The 18,801-nt window shown below is 39.5% G+C and overlaps 1 protein-coding gene across 29 annotated transcripts in view; it reads right to left on the reverse strand.

The window, feature by feature from the left end:
* Positions 1 to 18,801, reverse strand: part of TNRC6B (trinucleotide repeat containing adaptor 6B) — a 141,934-nt gene that overhangs the window by 34,304 nt on the left and 88,829 nt on the right. For 15 of the 29 annotated variants that reach the window (XM_065046525.1, XM_065046561.1, XM_065046528.1 and 12 more), the window contains 6 exons: positions 16,201 to 16,222; positions 14,248 to 14,592; positions 7,166 to 9,487; positions 5,847 to 6,020; positions 2,382 to 2,560; positions 692 to 766 (listed from right to left, as the gene is read on the reverse strand). In XM_065046525.1, the coding sequence (XP_064902597.1) occupies positions 692 to 766; positions 2,382 to 2,560; positions 5,847 to 6,020; positions 7,166 to 9,487; positions 14,248 to 14,592; positions 16,201 to 16,222 (3,117 nt within the window). The remainder of the gene's footprint in view (positions 1 to 691; positions 767 to 2,381; positions 2,561 to 5,846; positions 6,021 to 7,165; positions 9,488 to 14,247; positions 14,593 to 16,200; positions 16,223 to 18,801) is intronic. The other 14 variants (XM_065046668.1, XM_065046670.1, XM_065046646.1 and 11 more) reach the window with 2 other exon arrangements.

Below are 18,801 nucleotides of genomic sequence, written 5' to 3' on the forward strand. Positions count from 1 at the left end.
TTAGTATATCAGAAATTCTTAGAAAAATTATATATATATATATATATATATATATATATGTAACGTTGTAAGGTACTTCGCTGCAGATATGTCTTTTCTCTCCATGATGGGCTGTTTATTTAATCCCTTTACCAACCAGTCTTTAAGTACTGATTAATAATGAGTCCTTTTTTATTAAAAGGACCCTGCTGCACAGCATTTAAAATAAAAATCACCAGGATAAAGACACAGGGCTGTAAATCTCCTTTTCTGATACGTGACTTACATTCAGAATGAACAGCCTTGGACTAATCACAGATGACTGACACTACAGGCAGGAGCTGAAACCTCTACCCTGAGTTCTCTAAACAGCATGTTATGGGAGAAGGAAAAAAAAAGCCAAACAACCACCCACCACAAAAACAAAAACCTCCAATCCTATTACTTGCAAGATAATTGCAATCTCAGAACAGTTGTCATAAAAAGTAACTTTGAAGAGTCAAATTATATCTTTGGTTTTTCTGAGAAGCCATTCTGACTAACTAGGAAGTGCTGAATACCTAGCTATTACAGGTATTATAATCAACATGCTAGCATAGAAAATGCAGGTAAATAAGTAGTGAGACACTGTGGAACAGCTGACCTTTTGACTTATTCAAAGGTTACTGCTTCTTTACAAAGTTGGATTTTATATTTAGAAAAAAATACTTACTAGCAAGCCCATATTTGAAAACTGTTTGGATAAAGGGTTCATCCACGAATCACTATTTCCTCCTTTTAATGAGCACTGAAGAGAAAAAAAAAAAGACAAAAATATTTTTAAGTAGCTTCTTGATTTCCTAAATTCTGCTTTATCCTTCAGTTGCACAAGTGTCAAATGAAAAGCCTGGTATCAGACTTTGGGTTCAAACTGGAACACAAGAGGTTCTACTTAAAATTGAGAAGAAACTTCTTCTCAGTAAGGGTGACAGAGCACTGGAACAGGCTGCCCAGGGCGGTTGTGGAGTCTCCTTCTCTGGAGACATTCAAAACCCGCCTGGACACATTCCTGTGTAACCTCACCTAGGTGTTCCTGCTCTGGTGGGGGGACTGAACTAGATGATCTTTTGAGGCCCCTTCCAATCCCTAACATTCTGTGATTCTGCGATCAAAGAAATTCAACTCCTGAATAAATCAGTTAAAGTTTTTGCATGGTTGGAAACATTTATCAAATACTTTTTTATCTTCTCTCTCAAAATTGTTCATTGCCAGGTATACCGAACTGTATGAACACTTGCTGTGTAGAATGTTTATCAAACCTTTAGTTGAATTCTGGAATCTGGAAACCGCTGTGAATGTTATTTTTTTTTTCCTCCGCTACAGTTTAATACATTATTTAATCCACCACATACAGAGGTAGATCTTCCTTGGCTTTCTTCCCTTTAGTGTGGTTTCTCTTACCTGGGCACTGTGCTGACCTGGCTCTCAATGTGGCCTTACTGTAATTTACAGGCGATCAAAACCAAAATTGAACACAGTTCAACAGAAAAGATACTGATAAGAAAATGTCTGGACTGCTGCTTTGGTGGTTAAAATAAAAAAGCTTTAAGTGAGGAAAAAGTTCATGAGAATAATTTCTCTAAAATAGGAATTGTAAAACTCCATACCAAGTCACAACACTATTTTTCCACATCCTAGGAAGCTGCTCTGCAATTGCCTCATGAGTTTGCCCTACCTATTAGTCAGAAGTAGACCAAGCATAGTCCTTCCAATATGAATACAGTATCAAGTGTTACTGTACTAGAAAAAATTAACAAACAAGGCTTAGAAGGCAATTAACTCAGGACTATAGCCAAGCTCCTGCTCCGCTCCTGTTTGAAGCCAAAGGTTGGTAACGACAAACCCAAGTCAGACCTAAATCCAACAGTCGTTAGAAATAAGACGTGTGTGCGCCAAATGGACTGCGGAATCTGAACTTCAGCAGGCTGCGCTAGGAGACCAGCAGCAGCCTGACACAGGAAGATGTATCGACCAAGAGAAGAGCAATAGCCTTGGGATACTTATTGCTCCGTTTCATTTAGTAATTGCTCTGCAGCTTACATACCAAAATCGTATGGCACCTATTGGAAGATTTATTAGTCACAACAGACACATGGTGTGAGCCATGGAGCTGTCCTATGCAGGGACAGAAGTTGGACTTGATAATCCTTGTGGGTCCCTTCCAACTAAGGACATTCTATGAACAGGTGTAATACATTAAAACAAATTCAGAAACCTCACATTTTTACACTGTTGTAACAGGCATCTTTCTAGCTGAATTCTGTAATACCTCTTTAAAAGAAGAACTATTAGACTGCTCTAACATATCAGTCATACTGCTTTCAGACAACACAGTAGTGTTATGAATCATTCAAGCATTTTACCTTCATTTGTGTTTTCTTTCCTCCTTGCCCCCAGCTTGTTGAGTTGTGGGAGGAACTGCTTCCCTGAGAGCCTGCTGTGTTCCAGACTCCTCCCTCCTCCTCCTCTTCCCAGCTGGAATGACGCGTTCCTGTCACTGGCCCATCACTCTCTCCCCAGCCATCTTGCATAGATTTAGAACCTTTAGGTTAAAAAAAAAAAAGTGGCATTCAAAAGCAGTCTAAAATACCATGCAGCTTGTGATTTGACACTGCAAGATTAGCTGAGATAATCAGAACCCCAAAGGAAGGAGACAAAAAAAAAAGTGTCTTCACTCTAGCAGCTGTAAAAACTTGTGCAGGAATCCCAAACCCCAAGAGATTTGGTGGCACGTTAGCACGTCATGTTTTACAACTATTTTAAAGCACTATCACACCCTTAAAAAAATATAACAACCATGGGGAGCTCTTCTACAGATACAGCTGCATTTGGATTTCTTTAAAAGGCAACCTATTATTTTCCAGTGTAAATGAAATACTTCAAGGACACTTAAAAACCAAGGGTGCTGAGGACTTTGGTTCAGGTGATTTATCAATTATTTCCTCTCTTCCTTCAAAACTGTAATGCCTCCCTCAGAGTAAACTCTTTCACAAAATTACAGAAACAAAGAACTTTAAGGAATAACAACTATGTAGAATCTGGAGAGGACCTGACATGGTACTCTGGTATATGTAACATGAAGAGCAATCTAATAGGAAAAAAAAAAATCCCTGTTCTGTTCTTAACAATGTCACTGAAAAGACTTATTCTAATAAGTGCTGTTTAAGTAGAGATGCTGTTACCAGAAAGCTACAACAATTTCATCATATCAATTCAGATAAAGGACTTTACCGTGCCGGCTTCTTTTCTTGCTGTCACTGTCTAGCACCAGCTGTCAGGTAACCGTGAATTCTAACCTCTACTGACAAGCCAACTAGAGCCACAAATCCCCATCTTGTCCACTGTCCAACTATTCTCCTTCCTGCTGCAACTCTTGATTCTGCATATTTCTTCCCCTACTATTTATCTCATTTAAAAAGGATTTTCATCACCTTCACCTTTTTCATAACTAATTCTTCAATTGTCTGGGGTTTGAGTGTGGAAATCAGAGATAAGGATATTAAGACAAATAGCATAAAATCTGAACACAGGAATTGTAATTAGTCTATCGAGGGCAACTTTACCTTGATCATGCCAAAAGTAAGCACAGCAGCATTTCACAGCAGTTTAACAGCTGCCTTAAAATTAATCATAAATAATAACTCAGATACTTCACAGGAAACAATTTTTAAAATTATATTCATGTACCAAAATTGAGGGCTGCTTAGGTAACATACTGGTCCGAGTTCAAAAAACTACCTCTTCACCCTTTAATCGTGCTACTTACAAAGAAATGGCTACATTTAAGGATTATGACTACATAGACTTAATCTGGAAGTGTCATATATGGGGTAGTCCTTGCAGCTTTAATTTATTTCTGGCCACAGTGCTTAAATACAGAACTATGGCCCTGGTTTTAACTACATGACCATAGATTATTTTTCTGCATTGACAGCTCTCAGGTTTGAGATTCTTGAATATGAATTTGGACAGTGGTGTAAAGACGAACTGTCTGTAGGACAATTCTGCATTTGTTGAGCAAGGTGGCACAGATACCTATAGTAAGCAATGGGAAGTTTCAAAATGAAGACAAAATAATGTTGCAGAAAACTGAATTTATTCCTATTTCTGCCAAAGAATGCCTATGCAATTCTGGTAAAACTACATAAATCCATTTTTTTGAACAGGTGTTCAATGTCCTATGCTTTCCTCCTTTGGCTCTAAACTTGTTTTCTTTTCCAGTCACTGCTAGTCTCTGTTTCCTGTCCTTACCTTCAACCATCAGTTATGCCTTTGGTGGCTCTTTGTCCTCATTTCTTCTTCCAACTTATCCAAAACACTAAATATCTCCCCTTACTCTACTGAATAACACAGCTTTCTTCTTCATTCCTTCTGGGTATCAATTACAAAGGAGTTGAGAGAGCAGTCACAGAACACAGGAGAACGAAGATCTCTGCTCTTAACACTGGTGGCCTACTATACCCCAACCTGAAACACCTGTCATGGGGAAATTCCCTTTATTTTGCTCCTCTAGACGTGGGGACAGCTTACGTACAAATGCTGCAGCTCTTTGCTTATGTCACACATGCAGACCAGTTAGGACATGCAAGTGACCATGCATAGTTTTTAAAGACTACCTTAAGTATTAACAAATCCACAGAATTTGCAATGAACCATTAGCATTTCAGAGACTCATATTTTGGGTATATTTAGGTAACTTTTTACAGATGAAAGAAGACAACCATCTAAAAAAAAAAAAAAAGCCTAGCATCCTGAGGGGTGCCAAATTTGTGTGTCAGACACAGGAAGAACTACAGCCATCCACAAAAGGTTGCTATAATGTTAACAATAAGGAAGTAATGCTTTTTTTTCCCAGTTTTGTTTCATAAATGCCCAAACAATTTAACTGGGGTGGGAGGAAAGGATAATGACCCAGCAGCACACAATCTGCATAGAGCATTTCATTCCAAATAATTACATGTTGTAAAAGCAAGCTGTAACTGGAAACAGTTTTACAGTGGCTATCATCAGTCAAGATCAGTAATAGTTATGTATTTCCTACTGGAAACTTCATATCCAAACATTATTGGCTTTGGCTATAAAGTTGCTATGCTGTATCAGCAGATGATTGCTTTTGTTTGTTGTATTTTCCTTAAAAGAAGTGAAATAAAATTCAACAAACAGCATACATCAGCAGGAACAATTTCCACAAAAATAAAACTCTCAATACAGCAAAATTTTAACTTCAAAGTTAATTTTTAAAATATTTCAACAACATCTCATTCATGAAAAGCACAGCTGTAGGCCAGAAAACTAACATCCATTTAGGCTCAACCACAAAAGCAAGTTCAGTTCTTAAGAGTTACCATTTTCCACACTGATATAATTAAAAAAAAATAAAAATAAATCCATTCAAAGGCAAGTTGCATTACCAAAGCATACATTATCATATAATGGCCTCCATGGTGAAATCTGTCTGTACTGTGCATTCTTTTTTCTGATATGATCAGGAAAAGTGATTTATCACATTACAAGTTTATGTGCTAAGTAGTAAGTGGGCAGACAGAGAAGAAAGGATGTTTTGAGAAAGAGACATCTCCTCACTCGGATGCTCTAATGTTTCAACACTTACGCAAATCAGAGCTGCCCCTTAAATTGCTTAATTACGAAATTTTTCATGACCTTAAAAAAAAAGTTCCAGTCATTTTTAAGTACTTACTCACTCATCCATCAAAATCTTACATGACATTCAACATTGCTTCCAGGCCTCAGATAATTCCTCCATGGGTGAGTTATATCAAAAGGCCAAACGCTAGAAATCTCCAGGACCATTGCAAAGGAACTGGTACCTGGCCTATACTCACTAGATTTCATGGCATTTGGGGCGTTGGAAGGTGCATTCCCCCAGCCTGTTGTCGATGCTCCTGTATCATCTACTTCACCCCACCCGGGACTGGTTTCATTTGGCTCACCCCAGGCAGATGTACCGTTATCTGGAGCAGGTGGAGTGCTTTTGCTCCAGACTGCACAAAGGAGAAAGAGTTTTGATTACAGACCATTTAGACAACAAACTATTTACTGCAGTGCAGCACCATGTCATTAATCTATTGCTTCATTCTTTCTGTTGAAGAATTCAGATTCTCAATAGTGTGGGTGCAACAGTATTGACAACTGTTCCCATCAAACTTAGAGGAGGCATTGACCTCCACGGATGAAAGAGAACAGAAGGCTGTGACGAATACTATTCTTCTCCCAGGTTAAACATGAACCCCGTGTCTAATGCTGGCCTCCTATCTGGTGAACTTTTGTGACTAATTAAAAGCACCAGATTAACTCAGGGTTTTCATATAATGTAGAAAGAACATATTTCAAGTAAATATTAAAATGGAATTGTATACTTCAAAGCATGCCTGAATCAAATAAGAGATTACATAATAACAACATCTTAATATATTTCCAGGCTACGTAGCTTTTCCTTGTCCTTATTTCAAATAAGAAAATATTTTGCTAAGTATTCTTTATCACACAGCAGAGCCAAAACCTAAATCATAGACTCACTCAGTTTCAAGTGTTAAGTGAGTGTTTCAGGGCAAAAAGTTTTTGACTAAAAGTAAATAATTTCTCCCTGTTTCTCTAATATGTAAACATCAAAGATGTGATTAGGTCTGGAGAAAAGGGGACTGAGGGGAGACCTTATCGCTCTCCACAACTACCTGAAAGGAGGTTGTAGCAAGGCGGGTGTCAGTCTCTTTTTCCAAGCAGCAAAGATATGTAGATGTGGCACTTATAAAGATGGTTTAGTGGTGGACTTGGCAACATTGGGTTTATGGTTGGACTGAATGACCTTAAAGGCTTTTTTCCAAACTAAATGATTCTATAACTCAAACTGTTCTCAGACTGAGTACACAGATTTGTCAGTTAACAAACATTTTCTCTTACTGGCAAGCTGACCAGTATTCAGATCACAATTACTCAGGCATGAGCAGCAGAGCACTGATTGACTCAAATTTTGAAGACACTTTAAACACAGAACCCAATATTCAAATAAGAAATTGGTTTTCTATATGGAATATAACTATTAGCCATTGGAAGCTACACAAGTATCTCTCATGCATTAAGGTTACATTCATGTCAAGGAGCTTACTGAAGAAAGGAACAAGACCAGTACCTGATGCTTGTGATTTGTTAGTCATCGGAGTAGGCAGGCTCTGCTCCCGTGGGGCCTGTCCTCCTTGTGAGTTCTTGTCCCACAGGTTCACATTCTTATAGTTATAACTGCTAGGATCTCCCCACGCTGAAGTGCCATCATCGATATCCATTTTTCGACTGATTGACTGTGGAGAAGGTTCTTCCCAGCCACTAGGCTCCTCCTCTTTAGGGGCAGCTGGCTGTGGTCCACTGTTCCAGTTTGGGTTTGGAGTTCGCCCATTACTTGGAGTTTGGGGCGGTGGACCCCAGGAACCAGAAGACTCCTGCTGTTGCTGCTGGTGCTGCTGCTTGTTCCAGGAGTTGGGCTGTCGACCCGTCTCATTCCACGTTGAAGTTCTTTTACAATCATCCCATCCACCTTTTGAAGCAGCGCTTGTGTTTGCACCATTACCCCAAGTTCCAATCTCATTTTGGCCACCTTCACCCCAACCGGACACTGGCTTGTTTCCTGCACTTTCCCAGTTGCTGTTTTTTGTTTGGTCAACTTCCTCTCCCCAACCGTTCTTTCCAGAAGACCATCCTTGATTAGGCTGCCGTCCACCCCACCCCTGATCCTTACTAGAGCTCTCATTCCAAGAGGAAGATGATTTTTCTTCTGCTCTTCCTCCTCCCCAATTAGAAGAATTGGAGTTCTTATAGTCATTCCATCCTCCAGTATTTTTGGGGTCCTTCCACTCCGTTGAGGTTGAGAGCTCACCCCATCCAGACTTGATTTGATTGCTTTGGCTGGGTACATCACCCCAGCCCCCTGAGTTCTTTGTCTGTGTGGCAGAGCTCTCCCACCCCTCAGTTCCTTTATCAGACTTCCCCTCGGTCCGTGGCATCTCTTCAATATCCCACACGGTATCTTGCTTAATTTGAGTTTGGCCCCAGCCGGTGTTTGAAAGCACTCGGGGGTCCAAATCAGTCCTGCTCAGCAAAGTCTGCAAGACTGCCTGGCAATCAGGATGAGTAGGCCTATATGATCGGCGTCCAGAATTGTGACTGTCACTACTTCCTGCTTTGTGGTTGCTTCCAGTGCTTTGACCTCCAACCTCACTTCCCGCAGAGCTGGAAGATCTTCCCCAACAGGGAGCCTGGGAATTGCCTTGGTTTTCAGGAAGAGGGTGGCCTTTTTGATTGTCCCATGCTCCAGTGCTAGAATTTGGTTGGTTTGGACCACTCCATTCTCCAATCTTCAGTTCATCAGACCCAGACAGCTGTTTCCATTCTCCCTGAGAGACCCCAGATGTTAATTTGTTCCCTTCACCCCATTTGCTTTCATTTGCGTGCTGAGGGCCAAAGTTCCAAGACCCACCACCCGTAGACCGGTTATTGTTATCCCAAGAATCACTTCTTGACCCATTAGGCTTTTGAACAGAAGCTCCTTTCCAGGAGTCCTCTCTATCCTTTCCATTGTTCCCATGGTTTCCAGAATTGCTCTGTCCAGAGACTGTGTCAGTTCCAGAAGACCCCCTAGCTGTACCCCAAGATCCAACACTCCCAGTCTTTCTTTCTCCAGTGCTTTGTGAAGGGGTGTCAGTGCTCCTGGAAGAGTTCCCCAAGCCCATTTCAAAGGGCATTCCCTTATTCTCCATAGGGTTTGGTGAACTTAAGTTCAAGGAGTTAGTGTTTCCATTTTTTGGTCCATCAGTGTTATGAATTTGAGCCTGTTCTCTGCCAGAGACAAAGTTAACACCCGCATTTTCCATCTTTGACTGCTGTTCCCTAGAGGTCTGACCTACTGTGCTAATCTGTGCATTGGAGCTACCACTATCAGATTCCAAAGTCCCTTTCCTAGAATTGCCCTCTTGAACCAGTGCCGGCCAAGCAGATGGGTTGCTATTTGGGTTAAAGTTGCTGAAGCCAGAACCGGGACCAATTCTGTCTTGTCCACTCAAGTTCCTCCAATTACCTAGTCCATTGTTACTCTCAGCAGCAGGGTTGGAAGATTGAACAGATTTAGCCTTGGGATCAGATTTCCAGGCCCCAAGATTACATTCGTTTCCAGCACCTCCAGACTGGCACTGGCTTCCTTTTCCTTTGTTACTAGTGGTGCTTCCTGGCAGAGCATTCTTCTCCAAGCCAGGGTTCGAGGCACTGTTGTTATCGGTGGTGTTTTCGGAAGAAGACTCAGCATCTTTGCTGGCAATACAAGGCCACTCTTCCATGTCAGACCCGTCTACAATCACCTTGTCCCAGATGTGAGTTGGGTTGGCGTTGGTGCCGCTGTTGGAGGAGGCTCCAGGACCCCAAGTGGAATTTGCATAATTTGAAGCAGCAGCACCTCCAATTGCTGAATCTAAAAAGAAAAAAACAAACAAACAAACAAAACAACACCACACCCAAAAAGGTAATTAATAATCAATATTATTATTTACAAACACTGAACATCACATTTTTGATACCACCAATTACTGTATTCATTAATAAGAATCGCTCCCTCACTTGTGTCACAAAGTTGCCTTGGAATGACATCAGGCTGGAAAACACCATTGAAAATACTCATCAAAAACTTCTTCCAGTAAACTCCCTACAAACATTTTATGGGGATTTGAGTTCACCGTTCACTCACTACTTCTGTTAACAGTCCAGCTCTAAATTCAGCATAATAATTAATGAACCAGTTAATGAACCTGCATCATCATTATTGATATTGGTTGTAGACTCTTCAAATACACATTTAAAATCACACTATGTATAGAACAAGAATGTGTATTATGTGCACACATTCACATACATGTGTGTGTACATGAAGTCAGCTGTTGGTCTGCTACTCAACTGACTCAAAGGAACTACAATTTATTACAGATCAAAAGATAAACGATTGAAGAGAAAAACCATCTAATCAAAACATAAAGCTGAAGAAGTCTACAGCTTCAAATATCTTCAAGTTCAGTTCTGATAGCAGTCAAGCTCTTTAACTACATCAACTGTGTTCACTAACTCAACACAAAACCGTCCACTTCCATTGGGTTAGGTTTTGCTGGTGTAGCACATTGTACAGGGTAACCTGCAAGTTCAATGAGCTTTGGAGTCACTATAAGGAAATAATCAAGTTGAACAACAACTAACAGGCCCCTTTCTTTCATCTGTGACAAACCATCGTTATGTCCTATGTGGTACAACTTCACATAGACAAGATATTTATATATAGTTTTAAAGCAGACATAAATTAACACAGTGTCACCATGGATAAAGCCTGTGTCACTGCTGGCAGCATGATGTCTACATACACGCAGACACTTTATCATCAAAATGTCTGCCATGATTCCCTAGCCATCCACATAATTACCTCTGATCCTCTAAATAATTTAAGTCTCTTAGTACTTCAGTGTTGTTCTCTATATAGAGTTCCATTTATTTTTCTACATATTTTTAATACCAAGGGACCTTAAACTGCCTGCACCACACATTCCCAGAGACGAAGACTAAATACTCTCCCTTTTACAAAACCATGTACTGAGTCCTAAATATATTAGTCTTGTTCAGTTATCCCACCCAACCAGTTCAACTTATTTCACAGAGCATAAAGTTCATAGTAACATCTGCAGAACACACACTGGTACTACCAATACTGGCTCAAATGACAGCATCCATGAAAATAAGGCATAATCATCTTAGAAAAGTGATTTCCCCCCCGCCCCCCTTAAATACCTATATCATGTATTCAAAAGTGAAAGATGACAATTTCTGGTTCCTAATACTTTTAATAGAAAATTAACAGATCAGCTTTTGGTGCCTGCCCCAGGCTTTCAGTTCATTAGCTTAACCAACGAACATTCACTGAATGCTTCCAGATGCCCCCTTCAGTGAGTGCCACAAGGAAAGATCCAGACTTCACAGCAAGGTTAGAACTCTCCTGTAAGCTTTGAATACCGATGAACAAAAGTCTCTTCGTCCATTAAACTTTAGCCACCAAGATCCAAGAGACCAAGCAGTTCCCATGCACATTCTGTTCCTTCTGTTGCCTTAACCTCAAGTACAAACTTCACAATAGCAAGGAAGTGCAACTCTCTACCGATATTTTTATCTGGCTATCTTTTTAGTGCACTGACTAACCCTTTCCACCCACCCTACTTTAAAAACTTTCTGATCCAGCTGATCACAAGAATAGCTTAAGGAGGACAACCAAAGGCAAGTTCAAAAGACTGTAAGGTGCCATCTTTTGGACTTAGCAATGATTCAGCAAATGAATGACGCACAGGCAGCCATGCACTTAGCAAGACCTTCACATAGGCGACTTTAACAGAGCATTTCACATTTCATTTCTGTGAAGACATTATGAAAGTATTAAGATTGGGATGCTTACTAATGTAGTGTACTAGGACACAGTTCAATGTTTTATAAAACCAGCTTCCCTCACTACGTTTAACAGCAACAATAAAATTTTGGCAATTTACGGTTTTGTCTTAAGATAATGAGTAAGGGCTCTTGGCTCTTAGACTACTCCTGTTGGCTGAAGATAAAAAGATTCTGATCTGACTACAACGAAAAAAGTTACTAGCAAATTACTACTTTTAAGGATGAAAGTATGGAACTGAGATAAGTGAAAGTATTAAAATGGAGTATTGGAATGGAGTCCTGAAACAAAGATGCAGTTTTGCTGTTAAGAGATGGTGATCCTTACAGGGCATTGTAACTATTGAAAGACTTTCACCAATAAAACTTAAGCTTTGTTTTCCAAAATTGTCTTGCACATCCTGAATCTCATTGGTACTGGAAGAATTATATATACCACCCTCCATCACAACCTCCTGTATTGCTACAAGGCACCTGTACATTTGTTATCATCTTTCAGGAACTAGAGTTTTGTCATCTTACAGAAGCATTTCCATTCTGGTGGAAAAAGATCCATGTAAACAAGGATTATGTAGTGATTCTTTGTATTAAAGCCTTGCCAACAACATTTTTAGCTATCTGGTGAATATAAAAACACAAAGAGGTAGGTAGGCTACGTTATTTTCTCCTTTGGGAACCTGCTTTTTTTTCTCATGTGGGATGAGAGTTAATCACAGTTCTCAGTGCACAAATGCCTGATAGAAATGAGCCCAATCTGAAATGCAGTTTGTAAACAGTCAGGATCTCAGATGGGATTAACGATGTCTGAGACAGACAGCAATCCCATACTTCCACAAGCACTTTGACGGAGTGATGGCCCCAGCCTTTCTCACGTCCAATGCTCATTCCTGCTCCTCTGGCATACCTACTCTTTCGTACTAGAACGTATGTTCTCACTGATATTCAGTGAGCTGAACTGGCAGATCACTTAGACTGAAATTAGCTTTAAAAAACATGCTAGGTTAATTCTAATCCAAGTCAGGTTGCCAGCCCAGTTAACTGTGTTATGGTGCAGAACTTTGGATGATGTGAGGCAGGTTCTGAAGGACCCACATCTTTCTTTGCAATACTCACACCTTACATCAGAATAAACCAGCTAACTAACCATTGGCACAGAAAGTTGCCACAATTAATAAAACAAAACCATGTAATATGCTAGCTGCTAACGCAACATTAAACTAAATGCAAAAATATAAGAACTCACAAAATCAAATTTCACTCTCAGAAAAACAAATATTAAGTGTCAAATTAATTACACAGAACTTAAAAGATTCTCTCATAATGGTCCTCATATAGCACATCCAACAGCAAAAACATGCTGCTGCTGAGGAAAATCTTTGAAACTTTTGGAACGCTTCACTACCACAGTCTCCTCTGTCAGTCTCCTACAACCCCTGTGAAGGTACACCAATGAGGACATAATGCTAGGATTTTGTATAGTCAAAAAATCTGGGCGTTTTTCCCTCTGCCCCCTTCATCTTTCAGGTGTTTTATCAAAATCAGGCACTTAGATCTGTTTTCAAACTGATTAGCTAAAACTGCCATTATAGTTTGAAATTTGCTTTCCCTCCGTATTAAACAGGAAACAAAGACAACAGGAGAAACTGTCAAAGAGGGATTTGCTACAAAGGAATTCAAGTACTGAAACCACAAAACAAACAGAGTTATTCATTTTCCTAGAATCCTTTTTAATAAAGGCAGACATCCCATCTAGTTTACTTGATTCTGGAGTTCCAAGTCACCTCTTTTTTTTTTTTTTCCTGAACCATAGAGAACTATAAAAAGCTCACGCTTTCCAAGACTGTGGTATAAAACCCCATCCTTTTAATCTGCCATGGTTTTCAAAGGCAAACTCAGATATAGTAGCATTGTTATTTTCTTCTTTTCACTTTCAAGCATTTATTATTTCTTTTTTAAACACTCTTATGGTTAGAACTGATGCTGTCCTTGACTTCTCAGATCACCTAAGTTTTTCTTTAGAAGGCAGATGAATGTTTTGAGTGGAATTTTGTTTGTTCTACAATCACAACTTCAGAAGGAAATATTACAACAATTGCAATTCCCAAGTGTCTAAAAAGTTTTGGAGCAGCCATAACTTCCTCATGCTCGTAAAAGAATTAATCTTAAAATCAATTTATCTTCTGGAATTAAAGTGAAGAGAAAAGCGAAAACAAGACAGTCACCACTGTTTATAAAAGGCTTATGTAAAGAGAATAACAAGATAACTACTCAAAAAGGTCAGGAGCAAAAGGACCCTCTTTCTTTCATCCAGATGAGAAGTGACAGACACCTGCCATTGGCAGACCTGGTATCTACATGTCTGTTTTACCAGATCATATAAAAAAGTGACAAGATAGGAAATTAATGTCAAAGAAACCTAAAGAGCTATTAAGAACTATTTAATGCAAAACACAAAACACTGTTTATCTATGCACTGTGTCTAACTTGCTGTGGTCTTAAGAGCATTACAGCATTCGGCTCAAACCACCAAAAACACATTCTAAAAAACCACCAAACCCATTTCTTGTTCCATCTAGTAGTAAAAGTTACACCCATTGTCACTAACAGCAAAAGAAAAGTCTATATGCTAAAATAGTAGAAGCAAGCTCCCCAAAAGAAATCTGAAGAGTTTTGTTATACAGTTATATGCTTATGCACAACTGTAGTGATACCTTTTCTGCCACGCACACGTAGATGCCCATTAATATTATTATTACTTGCCTGTTGCAGTCCCACTGTCGGTCTGCAGCAGTGCTCCTGTCACTGGTTGTGCGTTGTTTGTGTTTGCTCCTGGTGCTGCTGGGGGAGGAGGCCCTGCTCCACCCCCAAGGAGCATACAGGATGGCGGAGGGGGCTGCCCACGTTTCAGTAACACTTTGTGGTCCTGCTGGCAACGGAATCGCGGCGGCACCTCCCGAGGCATGTAGCGGGCGGCGCTTGGCGGTTGTCCGTTCGGCACTGCCACCCTTTTGGCATTGTTGCCACCATTGACTGGTGGCGATGGAGAGTTGCCAATTGGGCTGGCAGCCACTGGTTGGCTTAAACTTGGTTTCGTCACTTCGGGCACTGAAAAACAGGAAGAATGAAAATCAGAAATTTTTCCACTTAAACTTGTGCTAGCTGCAAGAACTCACTGTGATTCTTTCCTTTCATAATTTCATTCTTCTCCAAACTACTGTGCAACTTTACCCTTATCAAAGAACAATTTAATAAAAGAAGCAGGAATAAGCCATAGTGGCAAACCCCATGCTTTCACATACAACTCTGTACCTCAGCAAGTATTTTGCTCTAAGCCCCAAATTTCTTGGAAATGTAGAGTTGGCAAAGAACACCACACTGGGCAATGGATGCTTTTAAAATATAAGCAGTCAAATGTAACTGGTTTCCCCCCCTGCTCTGCTCCCTGACCTTCAACTGTTTTTTGGATTGTTACACATCATCCATATGGCACATCTGAAATCAGATGCCAAGTTTTCACCTGCTTACTAGCCTACATGGCCACTGCCAAAACAAAAAGAGAAGAAAAAAAAAAGGAACAAACCTCCTCTTGGATTCAGAGTTAACAAAACTGAGTTCTGTGCACTGCTCTCAACTAAGGCAGTTGAGTCTGACCCCAAAGGCAGTCCTACATACAGCATTTGCATTGGGCTTGCCTGAAGTTTCCCAGCTGCTCACCAGGTGCCCTTATAAGCAAGGGCAAGATGCTTCCAAGGGTCATTATGCATTGAAAAAAAAGAAAACCACAAACAAATCCTTGAGGAACTAACACCATCGCAAAATTTGCCTAATACGCTCTAGACTTGTGACCACTTACTCATGTTCTCCATGTGCTTTTTGAAGAAAAAGCAATTCCCAGCCAGACACCTAAAAGGTGTAATTGCTAAGAGATCAATGATCAACATTGTTGCTTAATACAAGAAAGGGATGTCCAGAAACCCCTCACCAGCAAAGTGAACATAATCAGTAAAACTTTTCCTCTTACGAAAGTGAGATGAAGCAAGCCAGTCTCTCTTTGGCAACAAGACTGCATTATCCCCCACATTTTATTTTTATCAGGATTTTCTGATTTCTCTATATAGGTTTCATTGCCCAAACCCCAAAAAAGGGTATTGTTAACAGTAAAATCAAGTTACTATCTCAGTTGTCTTGTCAATAATGACAATCTCCCCAGACAATTTTTAGAAAACTGACACGTAAATCAAGATTAAATATATTTTTAGATCAGCTAAATAAGCTTGACTTTCAAGATGCTCACTCATCAGTCCTGCTTTATCTGTTGGACTTTTAGGTGCTTGAACTCCTCCTTAGATTTCCACAGACAAGTCATTTTCACTCATTTTGGTACCTCACCATAAGCAGTACTTTCTGTGTCTTACACAAGTGGTTTCAGTTTTCAATTACTTGTCTAAAACCTCTCCAAAACTGAAAGGCTAAATATTTCAGCTAACCTATTTCTTCCACAATACTTATTCTCTCTTCAGCTATTCTGATGCTGACAACATGGATTGGTTTAGGTTCTCTATTTCAATCATTTCAGCTTTTATTTCTGAACACATGTTTTCAATATTTCATTCTTGACTCATAAATCCCCCTCCCTTTTTAACAGCTTTGATTAAAATCTAAGTCCTAGGCTCAAGTCAATTAAAAATACTCTTTAGGATCAAAGATTCTTACCTTTGGTTTTTTGATCTGTGACCTGCAAATTAAGAGCAAGAATGTAAATACAGTTTTAAGAACCTCGAAAGAAACATTGAACAGGCTGCGCTAAATCACAACTTTAATTTCTTAGCAACAAGATCGATATTTGTTGTATGAAAACTATCAGCAGATGAGCTACAAGCCTAAATGGTACTCCTAGTCACATATATGAAGTTTTCAAAAGTACTACAGCTCCTACAACACCTTTGCCAGATGCAAAAGCCCTCAGAAGAAACAGCAATGACTTCAATAATTATGATTTTTAGTATTCACCCTCTTCCTCATCCCCATCATGGACTTCCAAAGCCCAAATGAACATGCTATTGCATTACGGTTCTTTCAGATTTTGAAGGTGAAGTATTAAAGAGTAACAAAAACTTCCTTCTATGACAGTATCCTTACAGCGGACTGTTTGGCCTCTCAACTGAGCTCTCATACGAGTAACCACAGGTGAGGGTAGCAGTTTGTCTCTGCCATCTTCCCAAACCACCTTTCCCATGACATCTCTTCCAGAGAGAAGAAATCCTAAACCTTACTGGATTCATTGCCGTAATTACCAAAAGTACCAGCAATACCTATAAAGCACCAGACTTCAAAGTCTCTTGGATGCAATAAGAAGCTGATTACCAAAGTGAGCCATCATGCTGGCCAACATGTTCAATATGTGGTTTTGCTGTACTTCTGCACTCTTTCAGGATAGTAGATATCCAGCTACAGTAGAGACAAACATATCACTGGGATATTCTCTGGAACCATGTGTATTGTAGCAAGTTTTGTATCTGTTGATCATGAGTTCCACCACACAATAATGAAAAAAAAACCCTAAAGATCATCATGTGTTAGGCTCTACGACACCTATTCTTAAATGAAATCGCTGAACTAGTCCATAATTCTGGAAGGTACACACTGACAGTATAGAATAATGAAAGTACAAGTAAAAAACAGTTTATTGTTTAAACCAACTAAGCCAGAACTCCTTTGTATGGTAAAGAATAAAATGACAAACTGCTCTGAATTACTATGGCATCATTTACTTTGCAAAGATGAACACTGCAATATGCAAAGTGGAACATTCATTATAACACAAAACCTTACACACTGTAACTTCACAGAATTATGTAATCCAAAAGTCTCCAAGACACTAAAAATGCACCTGTACCAAGCCAGACATCAATTTTCACTTCAGTTACCAAAAAATGCCTTATGTGTCAAATTATATTGTCTACTGTAACACAGCTAAACACTTCTGTTAAGCACTGAAGTGACTTTTAAGCTCCACTACTAAAGGAAAAGAAAAAGGGGAGGAAATTATTCATTAATCCAATCTGGTAATGCTGATAGGTCTACTATAGTCAACAGTAAACATGTTTAGTAAAACAGTAACTTGTCTTGGAAGAAGCCCATGTTACTAAATCTTTAAAGAATTCTACATGATAACCGCAGTTTGCTTTAGGGAAACGAAAAATACTTCTGTCTATACTGCATCTCCCTCCTTGTCAAAACAATCTGGTTTTGTATTTTTTTTTTTTTTTTCCAGGTCTAGAATACAAAGACTGAGAAAATGTGACACCGTCTCAGATTGACAGCTGTCACCTCTTTGTGGGCAGCCTGTAAGCACCAGCAGGGCTGTAGCAGCTACAGTGAACAGGAAGGTAGAGTACAACTCAGCCTCCTGACAAGCTGCCAAACAGCCCCTGGGATACCAACCACAGGAATTTAGTCTGTGATTTGGCTTGTATAACCTCCGTTTAAGTGATTTTTTTTTTTAATTTATTTATTTTTTTAATTTACGTTTCAGAAAATCCAGGAAGAAAGTTGTATAAAGTAACATGAATTCTGCCTAAAAAGCTACCCTCAAATCATTATTGCTTATTTGCTGAACACCACCACAGTCACTAAGGATGGAAACACACATACACACATGTAAACACATACACACACTCTTATGTTCTGTCCTTGCAGCTGCCTGCTTTGCTATTCCTAGATATCTCCAAGTATTACTGTTAAGTTTGGTCTCTAGGAGATTAACGTATTTAGTTAGGAGATTAACTTATTTAGTGTTTACACTTCCCAAGATTTGGCAAAATATCAACATTCAATTATACTGAATAACTTAGGTGAGGGACCACACAGGGAAGCTGGCAAATCTCTCTTGTATTCAAAGCACCAATCCCTCAGTGAATAGCCACAGCACTGTAAGCAAGATGTTCACTACAACCCTTTCCAGTTTCTCTTGTATCATTGAATATCAGCATATAATTCTCAAGTCATTAGTCTTTATTTAGCAGGGTCCGCTCCTCCTGGTTCCTACACATACTTTTTGTACTTAAAAAACGTTAAACAGCGGCAACACCGAGGCAAAGAGACATTGAAGAAACCTTATTCTGTAGCTACTGATCTTCTGCAGTATTGCTGGGGATGTATCAACACAATGGCTGGATAAAATCAGAAATACACCACTTTATCTGATTTAAAACCGATGGAGTCAAATTGGTGAAAAAGCCAGATTTAAAAAGGCCCTGGATAGGCCAAAATTTAACTGAAATCAGTGCTGGCTGTTCTCAGCAGAAACCTACA

Source organism: Columba livia, chromosome 1, assembly GCF_036013475.1.
Source record: "Columba livia isolate bColLiv1 breed racing homer chromosome 1, bColLiv1.pat.W.v2, whole genome shotgun sequence".
Lineage (NCBI taxonomy): Eukaryota > Metazoa > Chordata > Aves > Columbiformes > Columbidae > Columba > Columba livia.